The sequence below is a fragment of the Diabrotica undecimpunctata genome, chromosome 1 (genome assembly GCF_040954645.1).
Source record: "Diabrotica undecimpunctata isolate CICGRU chromosome 1, icDiaUnde3, whole genome shotgun sequence".
NCBI classification, from domain to species: domain Eukaryota; kingdom Metazoa; phylum Arthropoda; class Insecta; order Coleoptera; family Chrysomelidae; genus Diabrotica; species Diabrotica undecimpunctata.
This window is the reverse complement of record NC_092803.1, coordinates 27,519,109-27,539,413: the sequence shown is the minus strand read 5'-3', so window position 1 is coordinate 27,539,413 and position 20,305 is coordinate 27,519,109. Positions and strand designations below refer to the sequence as shown.

Below are 20,305 nucleotides of genomic sequence, written 5' to 3'. Positions count from 1 at the left end.
TTTCAGTCACGCACAACTCCAGAAATAAAAACTTTTAGAAAAAACTTATTTTTTCTCAACTCAACAAAAAAGAACATTTTTGTTTTAAAATTCACTACTCTAGCGACTACCATGGCTTCTTTCTAATACACTTTTTCCACCCCCCGAGTTGGAGTGGTAAACGTCGCTAGAAGGAAAGCACATTTTGATTTTTGAGCTATTTTGAAACTACTGTAAAAATTTCAAGCAAATCGATACATTTAAGAAAAATTCAGAGATTTTATACTATTTTTACCGTCATATCCTGGACTATATCTATTTTAGTCAGACATTTCTTATTTACTTTAAAAATGTGAAGAATTGGGCAGCATGTACAGTTGCAAATATTGAAGATGCATCGTATCTGCCAATAAATCTGCCATAAAAAGTTTATTTTTTGACTCATATGAGATTTCGCTTTGTCAATATTTTATTGGAAACGAAGTAAACAGTATGTTTTTAAAGTATATATTTACAGTAAAACGTACCTGTTCGCATTTTAATGCTGAGATTTTCTCTGACGAGGGCAAAGAATGTCGTAGTAAAATTAACTTTCCCATCGTCATCTACTGGCATGTTCATCCTAATTAATTTCTTATACGCTAATCGATTAGGACACTTGTTTCCAAATCCTAATGGCGGATCCATATTTTTCAACATGTCGTACATTTCGCTGTAGTGGATTTTTCCTCTGTAAAAATTTTAAACCAATTATAAATACAAATAATAAAATATTGAATAGTTTAATAGTACATATTGGTCTAGAACTAGTTCTTTGTGGTATGTTAGATTTTTTTGTCTATTATATAACTGATTACGTGAGGAGAGCCGACCCCAGAAAGGGAAATGCTTTCCAGATATGACTGATATTTAGTACACAAAATACAGCATAACTTTCCATCTTAAAAACAAGCAGGCAATACGAATATATATATATATATATATATATATATATATATATATATATATATATATATATACATATATATATATAAAGCACATAAAGAAAAAGAAGACAATTCCACATTGGAGGTAAAAGGAGAAAATTCATGTGCGTTTAAAAGAGTTTCAGAATTTACTTACCTGGGTGTAAAAGTAGATAAAAAGGGACATGGGGAAGGGGAGATAAAAGCAAGAATTGTTTGCAAAAGCAAACAAAAAGTATGGAGCATTGAATCCATTAATTAAATCTAAATATGTCTCAAGAGAAACAAAAATAAGAATCTACAAAACAGTTATCAGACCTACAGCTACATATGTATGCGAAACATGGGTGCTTAAAAAATCAGAAATAGACCCTTTAGAAAGATGGGAGAGGAAAATACAACGAGCAATATATGGAGGCGTAAAAATAGATGGACAATGGAGAAGAAGTAATAATAAGGAACTTTAAGAACTATATAATGAACCAAGAATAACGCCGGCAATCAAAGCACAGAGAATCCGATACTTAGGACACATTGAAAGAATGGAATTGGCGAGAATGCCAAAAATGGTTCTATTACGTAAACCAATACAAAAAAAAAAAGAATAGGAAGACCAAGAAGGAGATGGAAAGACAGTGTATATGAAGACATAAAGAAAGTTATATTGTAAACTGAAAAGAAAAAGCTGGACAGAAAACAATGGAAGGAAGTGGTGAAGAAATGTATAGAAAGACTATAAGGAATATTAAGTGTAGTATTAATTGTTGTATATAAACAAATGTAATATTGTATATATTATATCAGTATAGGATGTATCATTATATATAGCATGTAATAGTAATTGTATGGATTAAATTTTTATTAATTATTAAGGATTGGCGATGATCTGTGCAAGTAACTAACACAGATTGCTAGTAGACGTGGACTAAAACAGAATTAGCATTAAAGAAGTCAGTAGTAGCGTACCTTAGGATATTGCTTTTGCAACGTGGCGTTAAAGTGTAAAAATTCAATTTTGATAAGTTAATATTTTATGAAAACTAGGTCTTCATTTGAAGGATGATTGGTGGCTCTAAACCTCACAAGTGGTATTATATTTGAGATTATGATGAAGTTTTTAAACTTTTTTTTGTTTACAAAAAATTAACCAAACCATACTAACTTTTTAGGAGAAAAACAAAAAACATACACTTCTCCTCTAGACAACAATATTGTAGCTATTAGTTTTAAAAGAGTCTCAAGCGATGGTTCTCCAGATTTCTTGACCAAAAAAGTCAGGGCTAAATTCAAAGGTATTGATGTATCGTCTGATAACCTTTCTCCTTTAAATTATCCCATAACCATGGACTAATTAGAATACTTATTCAATAATATGAAAAATTCTTCTCTGTGTCCTGATACCATCCCTGCAATATATTTTTTAAAAACTTCCTTAATCTGTAAAGATATCAGATAGGAAGACATGGGAAGTTCCCAAAAATCTGGAGTTCATCTATAGTCATCCCCATTTATAATCAAAATAAACCAAAATCTCTGTCCCATTTATATATGAAGGGTACAGGAATAAAAGAGGCCCATCGACATTTTGTTCGTTTTGAGTAAATCAATATCTAAGAAATAATTTACATACGGCCTCTTTAAAACACATATAAACAACATGCAAGAATGTGCCCCTTACTGTACTGAAATTAATGCAAATAAGGTTTCTACTGTTTATTGGTTGATCAGCTTGCTAAAGATGCGACCCATGTTGGACTCTATATTCCCATATTTACATTGGAGGACTTACAACAACATTATTATAACAAAATTTTTATAAATTGGAAAGAAAAATGGAAAAACATAGCAACGAATTCAAATAATCAATATTATACTATCCACCCTACCCTACCACAAGATGTTGACTATATTTTCAAATATGCAATGCCAAAGAAGTTGACAGCCACAATTACTCGACTGAAAACTAATCACGGTGCATTCCCAGCTCACTTGGCTAAGTTAAATATTATCCCTTCTGGGGTATGCTCATGCGATAATATATCACAATGTGACATCAACCATATTCTTTTTAAGTGCGATAAACATAGGTATGAAACAGATCAGCTGTATTCAAAACTATCAGAACTTAAAATTCAGACTCCCATAAACATCACCCATTTACTCTCCTTAGATAGTAGAGAAGTATACGAACTAATATGTAACTTTTTATTTAAAGTTGGTTACATTATTTAAAAACTAATATCTTACATTACAATTCTGTGGCTAAAGGACTAGTTTCCAAGCCAACTCTCCAAACACACACACACACACTGTTTATTGACATAGCAATAGATGTTTAATTTTACAATATTACATTAGTTTAAAAAAACTTACTACTTATAATATTTAATGCTAGTGTAGTATTCGGCCGCGTTCGGTGAACAGAACTTCTTTAAATCTTGCAGGTCCTTATATTTTTTCTGCTGAAATTGGCAAGACATCTTCATAGGCAGATCCTGGTAGCATGAATTTAGTACCAAGTATATTCTTTATGCGTCTTTTGTTTCTTCCAGCGATAGAGGTATGTGCCCACACTCTATTGTATGTTGAACGGAAGTAGATTTTAGTGTTTGAATTAGTAGTTTTTACTTCCTTTATCGGTCGTGATAGAAATGTTGATTTCTTGTCATATATCATATCAAGATGGGATGTGCAACATCGAAAAAATGAATGGTCAACATTAATTATCATAAATGGCGTTGGTGTTTGACGAGCATCCTTAACTACCTCAATTCAATCGTCGGGAACCTCTGTCCTAGTTGCAGATTTGATAAGTCCCATATTTTTATCGCACTCTAAGTATGATTGCCTTCTTACTGGAAATGACATCATTACAGATTCCAACTTTTTTTCTGCATGAACTAAATAATAAAGGAACCCAAACATTGCAAAATTTTTGTTTTGGCCACTGCAAGAATCACAAAAGATAGTTAGGTGTTTTGTATTTTATCGCATAATATTGTATACGAAGTGGCGAACAAAAGAACAAACGTCATCACTACCTTTATTCCCCTCTATTTCTGGATAAATGTAGAAGATACTTTGTGATGTAGCCAGTACATGAATATTAAATACGTATTCAGAAAGTTGCCTTTTATAGTAGCCATCAAAAATTTGCGTTATTTCTACTGTTAATTCGAGACTGTCGTTTTCTGTCATAGAAAGTGCCTGCTTTTAATTTATGTATTTTGTTTTCTACATGTAATTTGTGAATCTCACGATCAAGGAATGCTGAGCGATTCGGATGATTTGTACATTTTTTTTTTCAACGTCTAATGCTTTAACTTTAATTTGATATTCATCGCATACACTACAAGTATCTGTGCGTGGATAACCACAATGTATATTAAAATATGTACAGAATATACTCCGGTATGTTTCATAAAATACTGTCACGTCTTTGTAGTCCTCTAGAAACATCCTGTACATTTTTTTTACGTTTAATTCTTCTGGTAGATACAGCTTGGTTGAGTCGTGAAGATCATAATGGCTGGTCCGTCCCTTGAATGAGTTGATGTATCCGCGTACTTTACTTTTAATTTTGTCGTCAAATCTATGGTGATTTCCATGTTTTCCCCTTTTATCACTTGAGGCGATCCCTGTTTTCGTCAGGCTACTGACTAAATATTCAATTTTCTTCTTAATTGTACCATGAATCGACATAAAAGCTCGACGGTAACCTCTGTCGCCTGAGACTCTATCGTAGCGAGCACCCTATACTTGTAGACAGCGTCATAATGGCGTGCATATTCATTCTTCGACGGTCTTTGAACTGGCAAAACTGAGACCAAACCACTCAAATAGCTATTTTGTACATCATGAGATTCAAGAATATTGAAGTTTTGCAGTATTGTTTGTCGAGCTTGTTCTGGTATTTGCTCGAAACACTTCCTTTTACACTCACATGATAGTCCCGGTTCATGACTCGCGAGTTTTATTTTTTTAGAACGTCTGCCATCCGTCCGTAATAGGCGCGTTCTTTCGCTAAACACACATAAACAGGCCCTTCTATCGCTTTTTAGCCTGCAATGTGCCCCTTATTTACTAGTTTGTATCTCAGTTAGCACCTTTTATTCCTGTCCGGGATTATAAGTTTATGAAATATAAGCGGCATGAGCCCCGTTTATAAACTTTTAAAAGCACTGGATGATTCGCCATAAAATTTGAAACAACTTAGCATAATAAGGTGTAAAAATTCGTATCGAACAGATTAATGTGGTTTTTAGAAACTAAAAAATTACTTGCCCCGGAACAAAGCGGTTGCATATAATTAGCATTCATATTAATCGGTACATTTAAATTTAACAATAAATGAGTTTGGATTCGTACACATAAGATCCCTAAATTTATATGTAAGATGGTAAGGTCATGTTTACCACTATTTTTACGAGTTTGAAGCATAGTACGAACCACCTTTAAACGAGTTGTTGCATAGGTGTCATCAAATATAGAATAAGTTTTAGTTGACTTGTTTTCCAAAAGTTTATTTTTGTTACGAAGAATTTTTCTCGCATATTGTTCGGAAAATATTCTCACTTTTATCATTCGATGATGACTTATGTATTAAGAATATCACTAAACTAAATATCATATTTACTTACGTGGCATTTGGATCGTATTCTGCCCAAATTCTAACGAATTCGTCCAAATGATGAGCACCCAATATGGAAGGATCACGTGTTAAATAATCAAAATTGTCCATAATGACGGCTACGAACAAGTTTAACATCTGTAAAAAATAGCAAAAATAAAAAACTGCATGTCGCATATAATAAAAATTTAAACTCACTTGAGTAAGGCCCCTATTACTCTCTCCTTTTCTCATATGTAATAATAAAGAAAAGTGTGGTTGATAGGAAATTAAAAAATTGACTGGATCCTATTTGCTCCAATAATAGGTTTTAAAGCCAGAAATTATTCGCCTTATTTCTTTTTTTTTTCGGTTAGAAAGAATGTATTCTAAAGCGCATGTCTAATATACTTGACAAGAATTATGCCCAATAGCCCAGGACATATATTTCTAGGTTTATATCTCCTAGCACTGAATCAATGGATCTATAAAGGAGAATGTCCTAATATGACTGTGAATAATCAAACCCAATCAAAAATTGGACATGAGAGGTAGTGCTTTTTTTTTAAAAGACGGTTAAAGTTAAGAATACGAAGTGTTGGTTAAAATTTAACTGAAACAACATTGCAGGAAGAAGCTGATTGGGCGCTTTTTTAAGCGCTACAATACTTCCCTATCCCTTTGAAGACCCACTGGAACTTCTTTTTCTAAAGCGCTGAGATTAAACAAAACTAACGTACAGGAGTTTTTTAATAGCTTGGAAACCGACTACAAGAAACATTATTTTTCTTCGCATACAATTTTCATTGTGGATAAAACTGTATTGTCAATTATCTAGAGCAAAGTTGCATAAGTTGTGGGAAGAAAAGGAAAACCTGCTGGCCAATTTGTTCCGCTTATGTTGATTTTTCCCTGAAAAAACCGAAATGACCAGTTACTGTATGGTGCTCCACCTGGGTCAATATATTCGGTTCACCCAAATGGTTGAATACAATAGAACTTATTTACAGAATGGATGAAACATTTTATAAATGTTGTGAAACCACCTCAAAGTCAAGTCTTCTGTTCTTCTAGTACTTGATGGCCATTACAGCAACACGCACAATTTGTAAGCGATTGATTTGGCTAGAGAAAACTGTTTCTATAATCTATTTACTTTCTCATTCCACATCCCTGCCTTCTCATTCCACACACAAGTTTCAACCTCTTGATAAAACCTATATGGGCAGGTTTAAGTCTCACACAATTTGACTTATCAAAATTTGTAAAGTCTCAATCGGAAGAAATTGGTAAGGGGAATCTATCCCTTCGACAATAACATTATTTTCTGACTCAGCCTTTAAAGCCGAAAAATATGAACCCGAAAAAACGTGTAACATGACATTTCTAAACGTCATTATACCCAAAAATGAAGCAGATTTAGAAAAACCAACAAATCTTTCACCAAAGGAGCAGCTAGGTTTTTGCAAGACAAGCTGATGGAACCACAACCTACCTACTCAAAATTTATTTAGGGAGATTTCTCCAACCTTTAGAAATATACCCAATATCAATCTTAAAAAAAACATCCACTTGTGAACGAAAAAGGTTCCAAATCACAAATAATTGCCTCCTTTCCCTACAAAACTGACTTACAAGATTCTCTCGCTAAAACTGGAAGCAAAAGATATAATAACGTAAAGCACTTGGAAAGTCAGTAAACAGTAAATATTGCTAAAAAGAAGAAAAATTCTGAAGAAGAAATCAAATACATCCGAAACCAGCAGTGAAGGAAGTTCCGCAGCATCTGAACAATGTTTTCCAGTTAACTATGATGTAGACCTTGAGAAAGTTGGACAAGACATAATAGACGACCAAGATGCAGAATGCGTATTTTTTGAGGAGCAAATGTGAGCACATGAACTATGTTCAGGAGCTGAGAAAGACACGTACGTTTGCAATTTTTGCAAATAGTTTATTTATTTCTGTTTCATCAATTAAGTTACTAAGCTATGCTCTTTTTGGTTAAATAAAATATTTTTGTGTGATTTTCTTTATGGGCTCATATTTCCAACATATCAAGCAATTTTAAAATTTGGATCAAATTTATATTATATTTAATAATATGTGTTCTTCTGAAAGCTTTTTTTAAATAAATAACTGTTCAGTATTATTAATAAATGTTGAATCTAAGTATATATGCAATTTCAGATAACTATCCTAAAAGATAGAAAAAACAAAATGGGGCCCATGTTAGGACCTTCTCCTATACGTACTAAAAATAACTAGGTAAAACAGTTTACCATAATTTTATTAAAGCCTACTTACCAAGAATGAACAGAAGAATATAAACGACACAAAATAGGCATAAGCTATATTGTGACCACACTGTTGTCCAGTTTTTCCCGAGTTAACGTCACAGTACTTGCCTTTCACGCACGATAACATTATGCTAGGCCAATTCTCACCTGTGGCACATCTGAAACATATCAAAATAGTACAATTAGAAATGCCCATACAATTTTTTGTTAAATTACATAGATGTAAAGATACAGATACAACCTTGTTCAAAATAAGATTTTGACTTTGGGCTGTCGTAAAGTAGAGCAGTATATACGAATGCAACAATCAAATTTCTGTTACCTGAATAATAGCATTAGTCCTTGAATAAAATTACGAAAATTATTATGTCTATCTATAGCTGTCTCCGGAGAAACTTCAATGTTACCAAAAACCTGCAAACAAAAAGAGTATTAGAATTTTTGGCTTTTTTCCGGGACACATAATTCTTTCGTGTAAAATAAAATTTCAGAGAAAATATTCAATAAGAGTTTAAGTAATTTATTTTTTATTATTTTGCAGGAGTAACAATTTACGAATAATAAATTAAAAGAATGATTTTTTTCAATTACTAAAGATATCTAATCAATTGCTGAAAAATACTATGAGCTGCACTATTACATTATTACATCATTGTTTGTAAAATTAGTGAGAAATCCAAATCTGTGTTCAGAATGGCATTGGTTAAGAAATTGCAGAAAACTCAAAAAAATCTACAATTTTGAAAAAATTGGGAATTTGTCCATTCATGTCACGTCAAAAGTGAATGTCATTTTATCCTCTTATATAAGAGTTGTGTTTATTTTACATTAAATTATATACGTTTTAACAACTTTTTTTTTAATTTTGAAGAAAAAAAAAAGAAATGTTTTTAAGATATGATTTTTTTAAGAAAAAGAGGGTTTTAGAATAGTTGTTCTTGATAGTTAGGCTAATTTTAACATCGGAATCGTGTTCAGCAAACAATGTAACATGCAAAATTTTTTTTTTAATATTTTTTTTTTTTATCTAGAGGAAAACTATATGGGAAAAAGTAATAAAATTCGGGAAATCTTTTTTTTTTCTTCGAAAAAATTGAATTACCATATAGATCTATTTAATACCTAGAAGGTTTAAATTTGGTAAATCGTCATATTTTATAGTACAGAATACGCCTAAAAACAATTTAAGCTAAATCGAGAGGGGTCGCCTGACCAACTTTACATACCTATCGACCTTCCTTAATTAAGAGTTTTCGAGGATGAAATCTTAATCGGTTATTAGAGGTGAGAAGACTTTTTCAAAAACGTATTGTTGTATTATTAGCTGTAACGATGTGCATCTCTAGCTATCGTCATAGTCCCGCCAACGCTTCGGAAACACTCACTTCCACTACTGAGTTCCAATTCCATCGATGAGCGGTAGATAAGATATAAGGCCGACAATGGTATAAAACAGCGTATGCCACAAGAGAGAATCGCGTGAAACAACTTCCGCCGAGCATCACACTCTACCTGACGAACACTGTCAATGCTACTCTTAGACTCTGCTATCCATCCCCATGGAAAGAAGCCAACACAATTATGCTCCAGAAAAAGGGCAAACCCAGGACCAATATACACTCTTATAGGCCGATTTCATTACTAAACGTCTTAGCTAAGGTCTTCGAGAGGATCCTAAAGGGACTCGTAGACTTTACCACAGAACATATACTCGTATAATTCGAATATTCCAATTCGGCTTAAGAGGTCACTCCACCTCAAAGGGATTGACAGAAATCGTCACACACCTCACTCAAAATCTAAATGACGCCAAACTTTCTCTAGGCATTTTTCTCGATGTTCAAAAAGCCTTTGACCAAGTCTGGAAGGCTGGACTGGTCAAGAAACTACTGAACATCGGCCTGTCTTTTCCATTCTTTAGACTTATCCATTCATATGTCACTCAACGTAATATCACGGTAAAAATGCGAGCTCATTTCTCAGACCCTTTAACTCGTACAGCAGGAGTTCCACAAGGCTCATTGTTGGCACCTATACTATACACCCTATACAACAGCGACTTCCCAAACTCACGAAACACTCGCACCCTCGCTTTACTCTACGCAGACGACACTGATATCGTAACAACAACTCGAGACACAGATGCACTACTTAGATTTGCTTAAAATCATTTTGACCTGGTCGACAGGTGGTGAGGGAAATGGAGAGTAACTTCTTCTTCTTCAGCCTTAAGTAATCCAACCTTGGACATAGGCCTCCCCCAAATCAATCCAGTGTCTTCTATTTTGCGCCACTTGCTTCCAGTTGTGTCCTACTATCTTCTTAATGTCATCAGCTCATCTCATTTGTGGTCTTCCTCTGCTTCTCTTTCCTAACCATGGCCTTCACTGTTGTATTTCGTGGAGAGTAACACCTAACCCTAATAAAACTCAAATCATTCTCTTTAGATATCCCAATCTCAGCAAATTCACTACATACAGTATAGCCGGAAGAATCGACCTCAGACTCTGAGGCGACCGACTCCAACTCCGTAACCAGATTGAGTATCTCGGTGTGGTGTTTACAGAAACACTAAACTGGAGGGCCAATCTGGCTGCAGCCTTTAACAAGGTTAGGAGCAGAGTCGGTTTACTCAATCCCCTTTGTGGTAAGTTTGGAGGGACACACCCACATACACTTATACATACATACAAAACATTTGTCAGGCCGATGATTGAATATAGGTCTAAACTTTATATCATGTTCAATCGCGTAAAGTAAACAACAAACGGCATAAATACCCCTCCGCCCTCATATATCAACTGTCGAATATCCAGCCCATCATTGAGCAGGAGTTATACTAAAATATCATCAAAACCACCTGCCCATCCTTCGGCAATGTATTCAATGGACACCCTAAACGTAAACTCGCATTCTCACCCACTAAATTGCTGACCCTTACCAGCAACGAACTTTCTACTGAATACATTGATATCCTGAAGGCAACTCCACTCTATTATCGCCGGAATTATTAAATGCTCACTTCGAGTTTGCTATGACAGTGTGGGATCGGTTTTCTGTGGTTTCCCGACGTTTTGCACAATTATATCTGTCTATTGTACAGATTACAGCCACAGCTGCCTCTCCGCGATTCATAACTTTATATATTTACTAATTAAATTAAGTCACAATTCATAACCATATAATTTTTTACTAATATAATTCTGAAAATGACCGCCTTAGCTCAACAACCCTTTCACCTCTGACCACCCTGGATTTCACCTCCTCAGCAGGACAATAGCCACCGAAGCGTACCACCAGTGAGCCCAACGCAGCGATAAAAGCCAACACCAATAAAAACATACCAAGTCCTGAAGAGGTGATCCACCTATAACAGGACAACAAAATCATCAACAAAGAGAATCAACAAATAGCACAGAACAACAAGAGAATGATCGAAGAGAGAATCGAGTTCCGCCAGAGTTCTGATTTGGTGGGAACTGCACCGGGCCTTTGGGTGTTGACTGAAAACAAACTGCCCGTGGTTGATCAGAGTGTTAATCTGAGAACAACTCCACTGGCCCTAGGGGTTGACCGAAGGCCAACCGTTTTTGCTAGTGTTGCTCTAGTGGCAGCTCCTTACCGGTCTAAGAGTGTCATTCTGAGATAGATCCGTTTTATGGTTGAGTGTTGATTAGTCACTTACCGCTTCTTGTCGGATCGAGTTTTGATCGATCCATTCCATCTTACCCATCTTTCCTTCTCTTTAACGTGTGTGTATCAATATCGTGTTTTTGTTTCGATTTTTATAACATTAATTATATTTTATTTTTCAAAGGTATTAAACAGTGGGTCATCAAGCCATGCGTCGATATCGACGTCGCTAAGATGGACATTTAAATTTTATACATATTATCTAAGAAATAATTTTATTTTATTATTTGTTTATTTCGAATATACTTTTATTTTAATTAAACCTTGGTTTTACTAAGTCTAGAAGAGATACCCATCACATACCACATTACATATTATTTTATATCCATGGATATTTTTAGCAAAAGATTTATAGTTCGCTAATTTGTTTAAAATTACAATTAAAAAGATATATAAAACAATATAGTTTTGACGATATTATTATCGTACGTTACTTACTTGCATTCCAATAATGGCGTAAATGAAGAAAAGCATGGCGATAAGTCCACAGACGTAAGGAAGTGCTTTGAAACTTTGAACGAAAGTCCAAAGCAGTATTCTTATCGTATATCCCTGACGTAGTAACTTGATCAACCGAGCAGCTCGGAACAACCTCAAGAATCCGACATTTATGAAATTTTCCTGAAAACGTACAAATTTATTTAGTACAGTTACATGATAATAGAAGCTCCACAGAGATGGGGCTACAAGTTTTTTTTGATTGACTTAGGCACTGTTGAAACACACCTTGATTTGAAAATATATTTGAGGCAAGGATAAACTATGAACTGTCCTGGTAGACTGCACTGCATTGGATGTCATAATAAAACAAATCCTACACAACGGTCCTTTTGCTAGAGCGAAGTAAGCTAACTACGGATATGGTGTAAGCCATTTATGGCGAAAAGCTCGTTTAGCATCATGGTTAATATCATTTAATATAAAATATAACATAAAATTGTATGTCATAACAAGGTTCGAGCAAGACATAAAGTACTACAAAAGTACTTAACACTCGTAACTCATCCACAAGCTGTTTATATATAGTTCCACATTTTATATTGGTTAATAGTATGTATAGACGCAGATGTACCTCTTGATGAATACTTGACAACTGCTTAATATTTACCGACATATGTATATAGAGAGAGCTGTAATCTGGTATATGTCGAAATGAAACGTTAGATTGCCCCAATGTTATTTCAACTGGAGATAAATGGTTTAGTTCTACAAGACTGTTTGTGACGTCACTACTGTTGGTAAGGTATGGAATAGTGGACAGTGCTTCTCTACAAAGCTAAATATCCCCTTAGGACCAATAGTTTAGTCTTAATGGTTGGCAATAAAACACATTGGCCAAACTAAGTTGTACAGTTTGATATCAAATATACGAGGATTATTTGTAAAAGAAGGTTCTTTATGCCGCTGAGAAAGGATGCGATATGCCTTATGCATCAACTCTCCCTCTCTCTCACCCACCACTCGTGCCTCGCTGCATTGCTGAGTATTGGCCTATTCGAAGATAGAGCTTCTGATCGTCGTTACCGCCAGATGCGAAATACTTGCTGTTATATGTTTTCTAAAAGTAAAACGCATTTCAGCTATTGACATTTATGGTCAGTTAATTAAAGTTTATGGGAAAAAGTAGATGTATGTTCAACATATTTGCAAATGGTAAAGGCCGAACGGAAATTCACAATGAAGATCGGATCCTTTAGCGAAAGGCCTTTAGTTTCAGGCGAAATTGTCGAAAAAGTTATGTGGCTTGAAGATCGCAGGTTCACAATTAATGACCTTGATTTGCGTATTTCCGCGAATTTTCACACCACAATTCATAGGGTAATAACAGAAAAATTAGGGTATTACAAAGTGTGTGCACGATGGGTACCGCGACTTCTTACAGAAAATGACAAACGGGAACGTGTGGAGTATTCCCAGCAGTTTTTGCAACAATATGAAGACAACAATTTTCTTCTTCTTCTCATTGCGCCGTCTCCTTTCGAAGGTTGGCGATCCAAATGGCAATTGTAGTTTTGGAAACTGCTGCGCGAAAGATCTCTGCGGATGAGCGGTCGAACCATCTCCTCAGGTCTTTCAGCCACGAGTTCTGGCGTCTTCCTACTGATCTTTTGGTCTTCCTACAACAATTTTAAGATTCCATTATTACAGGCGACGAAACATGGGTGTTTCACTTTACGCACGAAACCAAGCAGCAAAGTTAGTATTACGTTTAAGCAACTTTCCGTGCCCATTTTAAGGTCGCCATAATTAACCTACAGAGAGGACTGTTCGCCGTGTGGTAAATAAATTTGAGTCCATTTGTTCAGTAAACAATCAACAATCACCAACTACGTCGGCGAAACGCAATATCTATCAAAAATATCGCCGCTGTCCGTGAGAGTATGTACGAGAATTCGAGGCAGTAGTAGATTTTACGTCTAATTTGGGACGATACCAATCCAGATCCTAAATATTCTTTTTTTTACGAAGACATAACTCTGTCTCTTTTTCAATGTGCCTGCAGTAAGTTGCCGTTCCATAGTTTTCGTGGTCTTCCTACTGATCGTCTTCTTTTTGGGGAATTGTCTCTTGCCAGTTTTACTACTCTACTTTTCTATTTATTATCCAGTTCTTGATGTTCTTCACCTTGCATCTATGTCGTATATTAGTAGGTAGGTACTTCTAGTTCTTTCCCATAGTGGCTTACCATCAATTTTTCTAAGTGTTTTCATCTCTGCTGTTTCTAACACATTTTTGTCCTCTCTGTGTTTGTGCCACGTATGCCATTATTGGTCTGATGACTGTTTTGTAAATTCTGCCTTTTCTTCCCGATATCTTTATTTCTCCATATTGTTTTATTCTGGCAACCTGTGGCTCTGTTTACTCTATTCATTTGATCTTCTACTTCCGTTTCGAGTTTCCTATTATCTGACCTTCCAGCTTCAATTTACATCTTAGTAATTTTGATGTTTAACCATGTATTTTGTCTTTTTTGGGGAGATTAACGTGGTAAATTTTCTGGTGGTTATATTAAATTGGTGCAGCATACGTTATAAATTATCTTCACTTTGACAGAGTAGTATTGCGTCGTCGTCGTTCTTACTTTTTTTTATTATTTCATCCATAATCAGGTCGAACCATTTGATTATTCTCTTTGATTAAAATTATAATTTTGATTATTCGTAGTATAATAAGTGGATTACGTCCTTTAATTTGACCCAGTTAAATGTCTTCTTAAAGTCCACAAAACATAGATATGCTGCTTTGTCATGGCTTATTATAAATATAGCGTTGGTGCATGATCTTCCCAACCTATAACCTTGTGGTCTTCTGCTAAGGTTATAGTTTCATTCAGTTTATTTGTTATCACTAAAGCAGTCTGTTAAAATTAATGTTTGGTGTGAATTTTTGACTGGACCTGGGCATCGGTTTGTGTGGCCATTACCTTCAACGGAAACCGCTATAGGTCAATGATTGTCATCTTTTAGCCTGAGTTGGATGATATGGACACCAAGGACATTTTGATTTAGCAGGACGACGTTACGAGCCACATAGCTCTTTCTTGTGGGCTTTTTAAGTAGCAAATCTATATGAATAAATCACAAACCAGAGCAGCGCCCAAATCCAACATAACCCATGCCATCTGTTAAATTAGGCTTGATTTATGCTCCAGAGTCATGAAAAATTTTACATTTCGGATGCGCGCCATCCAACGTGGCCGCGGTGGACATTTTAAAGACTTAGTATTCCATACTTGATGACAACGAGTGGTCTTTCAACTGAATAAAAGATTTCAATATCTCAAACATACTTTGTTTAATTTAATTTATTAGATATGCAGCGCTTAATTAAAGACCCTATTGCATGTGTTACTTGTTTTAACCAAGTTGTGTTTCAACATTATTTTTTTTATTTTATTCTATATACTTTAAAGCATATAGATTCTTTTATTTGCAACTAATATAATATATATTTATTTTATACTATGATTTTATGATTCTATCTAATTGTATTCTAATTAGTTTAGCGGCTATCTAGTTTATATCAACGAATTCTACCTTAAATTATAAAAATTATAAGGATTGGTACTTAAATACTTGAACTACGTCACTGAGTTAAACAGGACACACAGAACAATTAAATACGTTTAAACAAATCATATTAAAATAAAAACAATTATATAAATTATATGAACTCTTGTCTGCTCTTCTGTGTTTAAAAATATACGACTTCAACAAATAAATCAAAATATCCAACAAACACAAATATCTGGCTCAATTATAAGCACCATCAAAATAACCTTAACAAAGTTTTTAAATTATTTTTATTCCTGTAAATACAGAACAGTTTAAATACTCGCAGATCTCAGAATATTGATGTGTTTCCAAGTATCTTCGAGGAAACCAATAAATAATTTCGTGATGTTAACGCACAACTAGTAGAAAACAAACCCCAAAAATGTGTAGAGCAGTCTGAACAAATAATGAGCGAGACTAAATACAATACAAAAACACTATAGCACTCATTCAGATCTCTTTCATTCTTCGGTATGTATTGTTGCCAAGTCTCTCTCGGCATACTTCTTTCTTTCTTTCCCTTGATTTCGAATTTATTATTTGTTTTGGTATTCGATCTTCATCGATTTGTTAACATTGACATACTATATTAGTTGTTTCTGGCGTATATCATCCATAACAGTATTTTATCTTAAGATCATATCATTGGAATATCCTAGTGTTATTGAAGTTTTCTCCAATCATCATCGATGATTTGCATTGTTTATAGGTCTTGAGGATTACAAGTTCGATTCAATTTTAACATTAGTGGTAAGAGTTTTTGGCAACTGTTAAGCTAATTTTGGTAAACTGCTAAGCGCTGAACGGTCAAATAAAACGACTCTGCAAAAAGGACAAGAACACACACTTGAACAAAGGGCATAAAACCAAAACTGAGACCAGAGACGTGTTTAAAAAAATAAAGCAGATAACACGTTCCTTTACACCAAACTACCTTGCTATCAAAGATGATAACGGAACTCTACTCACTTCTAAAAAAGATATTTTACACGGAAGGAAAGAATACTGTGGACGACTGATGATGGAGGAAAGCACAGACGCCCCATCACAACAAGAAGATGCCAGTTTTGTGACGGAACCTGACGTACTCAAAAGTGAAGTTGAAGCAGCAATTATGAGGCAAAAAAGTCAGAAAGCTGCCGGTCCAGATAACATATCTATTGAAATGATTTATGCCCTAGATGACGTTGGAGTGGATATAATACATCAAATTTGTCAAAGAGTGTGGGAGACAGGTAAATGGCCTGAGAACTGGACACAATCACTATATATTCCCATACATAAAAAGGCAGCGAAAGATTTATGTAGTAACTATCGCACAACTGCTCTAATTGCGCATTGCAGTAAGATACTCTTATACATAATTCTCGAGTGGATAAAGCCTTTTTACTACCTAACATTGCGGAGGAACAAGCAGGTTTCGTCCCCGGACGTGGTATTAGAGAACAAATTTTAAACGCACGGCAGATTGTAGAAAAATCCAGAGAATTCAACATCACAACATATTTGTGCTTCATAGATTATAGTAAAGCTTTCGATTTGGTCAACTGGAGTAAAATGTGTAAAAAGCCTGTACATGCCAGAGTTAGAATAAATGGGGAACTAACCGATAGTTTCGGGGCACAAAGGGCGTGAGACAAGGCTGCATACTAAGCCCAATTCTATTTAACATCTATGGTGAATGGATAATGCGGAAAGCTACTGAGGACTGGAACGGTGGCATCACCATTGGCGGGAAGAAGATTTGCAACTTGAGATATGCAGATAATACTACTATCCTCGCTAGTTCTGAAGCTGAATTGATTCACCTGCTACAACGGATAGAAGACGTAAGGTTAACGATGGGCCTTAAAATAAACAGAGATAAAACGAGAATCATGATAATTGACAGAGCTATCAACAATCAAAATCATCTTGTCATGATAAACAATATCGCTGTTGTAGATAAATTTGTGTATCTGGGCTCATTAATAACCAACAAAGGAGGCTGTACTGAAGAAATAAAGCGGCCGTCAGCAATACGCGAAGGCAGATACAAAAATGAGACTAGTAAGAAGTCTAGTTTTTCCAGTTTTTACTTATGCATCGGAATGCTGGACCCTTACTGAGAAAGACAAAAAGAACATAGATGTATTTGAGATGTACTGCTGGAGACAAATGCTGAGAATACCATGGGTGGCCCGAAGAACAAATGAATCCATACTGGACCAGCTAAACATAAAGAAAAGACTAAGAACACAAATATCAGAACAAATAATAAGCTATTTTGGACATGTGCTTCGAAGAAATGGTCTTGAAAAACTTAACATCCAGGGAAAAGTAGAAGGCAAAAGAAATAGAGGTAGATCTCCCACACGATACACGGATCATATTGTTGCTACCATTGGCGCTCCATTGTCAGAATGTGCTAGAATGGCAGAAGATAGAAAAACGTGGAGGAACGTTTTTTACTTCCATATACGCTGTAATCAAGAAATGACTGCATTTTTCGTAATCATCCTGTTTCAATTCATCGGCCAAATCATTATTATTGTTCGTCACCCCAATTCCTAAATCCATGTTGTTAATGTTGACACAATTTGACACGTGAATATTATCGCTAATCATCGCACACCTGGTATCACAGGACACTATTAAATTTGATCGGAAACATTCAATCGGAGCTTCAATCGGGAACTAGGAGAAAATACAATTTTGATTTTTTTCTATTAAGTGGACACATAATGCTCGTATCTTTTTTAGTATGTCTCTTTATATATATATATATATATATATATATATATATATATATATATATATATATATATATATATATATATATATATATATATATATATGGGTCTGTATTCGAAAGCTATAATAATACTTATTATCTTTGCCACAAGTAAATGCGAACAAGCTTTAGGCGACTCGCAGTTTGGCTTCAGAAACGCTTTTGGAATAAGCAAAACTCTAGTAAGTACCAACCTCATAAAGGAAGGATGCATTTGCTGGTTTCATAGATTAAGAAAAAGTTTTTTATCGAGTCCAGCGCTATAAGTTGATAGAAATATTTAAAAAAATCAAAGTTGATGAAAAGGATATTTAAATTATAATAAATTTATCTTTGAAGCAAAAGGTACAAGTAAAAGTGGGACACTCTACAACAAAAAATATTGATATACAGCGAGGTGTTCGACAGAGTTGTGCATTATCACCTCTGCTATTCAACCTACGTTATCATCACATATTTAAGATATGTAAAAATCCATACCTCCAACTAATGCTGGAAATGAAAGATGGTATAAACAATATATTTTATATCGAATAGGTCATAATACAAAACTTTATTAAACTTGAATAAAAAATAAAAAAATTGTTAAGGTTATTTTCTTTAAATTAATTAATTAAATTAATGAAAACATCATCCGAAACAGTATTCAAATTAGTTTTATAAATTTTAAATATAAATTTGTTTTCTTAACAAAATTCATAACGTATCCCAATTCTACTAATTTTTTGACTATATTCAAGTACCAATACAACAAATTTAGATATATACAATGAAAGTGTGTGTGTTCTTGGTGTTGTGTACGTGTCACATAGTGAGGGTACTTACCAAAAACCCACCCATTAGTCATCCGACATGCAAAATACGTGTGACGTAACCAGATTTTTCAAAAAATTAGATATATTGAATAAAAACTAAATTAGTTTAATTATATTAATATAGTAAAATAAAATTGATTAATAACTAAAAAAGTTATTTCTGATGACATGTGCCGTTATCTCAGAGGGCCGCTCAAGTGATAACATAAATATTTATCCCAGTCTAGAAAAAAATGTAGGTAAAAAAATATTACAGTTATCTGATCATTTTAAGTCATAGGGAACACAAACTTCATGAAAAATACGTATCAGGGTAATGTCAGATTGGCCCTATTTTATAAACAGAGGCCAAACTCCAAAAATATGGTTTTTAATTACATTAGGAGCAACTTTTGTGTTGAGAAACTGTTGTGTTATAAAGAGACGGGTAATTTAAATTGTCACAAGTTCAAATCCTCAATAATTTTCCCAGATAATTCCAAAAATCGATTATTTTTGCACCATTTAATAAATGTTAATAATTTTTGCAACAGTGACCAGTAATATATGACACATTGATAATAAATTATCCACGTTTTTAAAAAAATTCGTTATTAGCTTAACCTATGAACTGCCAGCAAGCAACGCGGCTCCCGCGTTTTTACAAACTTTGTTTATGTGTCTAATAGCGGCTTCCCACGATCGGCTATTCTGCAGATCATCGCGCACAGCCGATGAGCACGGACGACAACGCACCGCAGACAGAGCTCTTCCTACGGTCCGTGACAGTACTGTTTAATTTAACTTTATTTCAAAAAAATTTAACTTTTTTTTTAAGTCTTTAATCGAAATAGTACTATTCTTTAACTGATTTTTTATTCAGTTCCATGCATCGTATATCGTTCCGGTTCTTATGCTCTGGCGCCGTAGAATTATATAAGCTTGGTTCATTTTGATACAAATTTAAAAAATAACTTCATTTGCCCATTCCATTTTTTAGCAAAAAACTTATAAAAAAACTGCGAAACAACTTTGACAACACTACAGATAATTACTACTTGTGTCAGCGAATGAACACTGACTTGCACTTGTCTGTTCAAACACGGACGCGCTCGGAACGTGTCGCACGGGCATGTA

At 34.5% G+C, this 20,305-nt stretch overlaps 1 protein-coding gene across 25 annotated transcripts in view; it reads right to left on the bottom strand.

Moving 5' to 3' along the window:
* The window catches only part of cac (calcium voltage-gated channel subunit cacophony), a 405,056-nt gene that overhangs the window by 98,781 nt on the left and 285,970 nt on the right, over nt 1-20,305 (bottom strand). For all 25 annotated transcript variants that reach the window (XM_072539658.1, XM_072539662.1, XM_072539808.1 and 22 more), the window contains 5 exons: nt 11,985-12,167; nt 8,176-8,267; nt 7,861-8,011; nt 5,585-5,712; nt 507-709 (listed from right to left, as the gene is read on the bottom strand). In XM_072539658.1, coding sequence (XP_072395759.1) covers nt 507-709; nt 5,585-5,712; nt 7,861-8,011; nt 8,176-8,267; nt 11,985-12,167 — 757 coding nt within the window. The remainder of the gene's footprint in view (nt 1-506; nt 710-5,584; nt 5,713-7,860; nt 8,012-8,175; nt 8,268-11,984; nt 12,168-20,305) is intronic.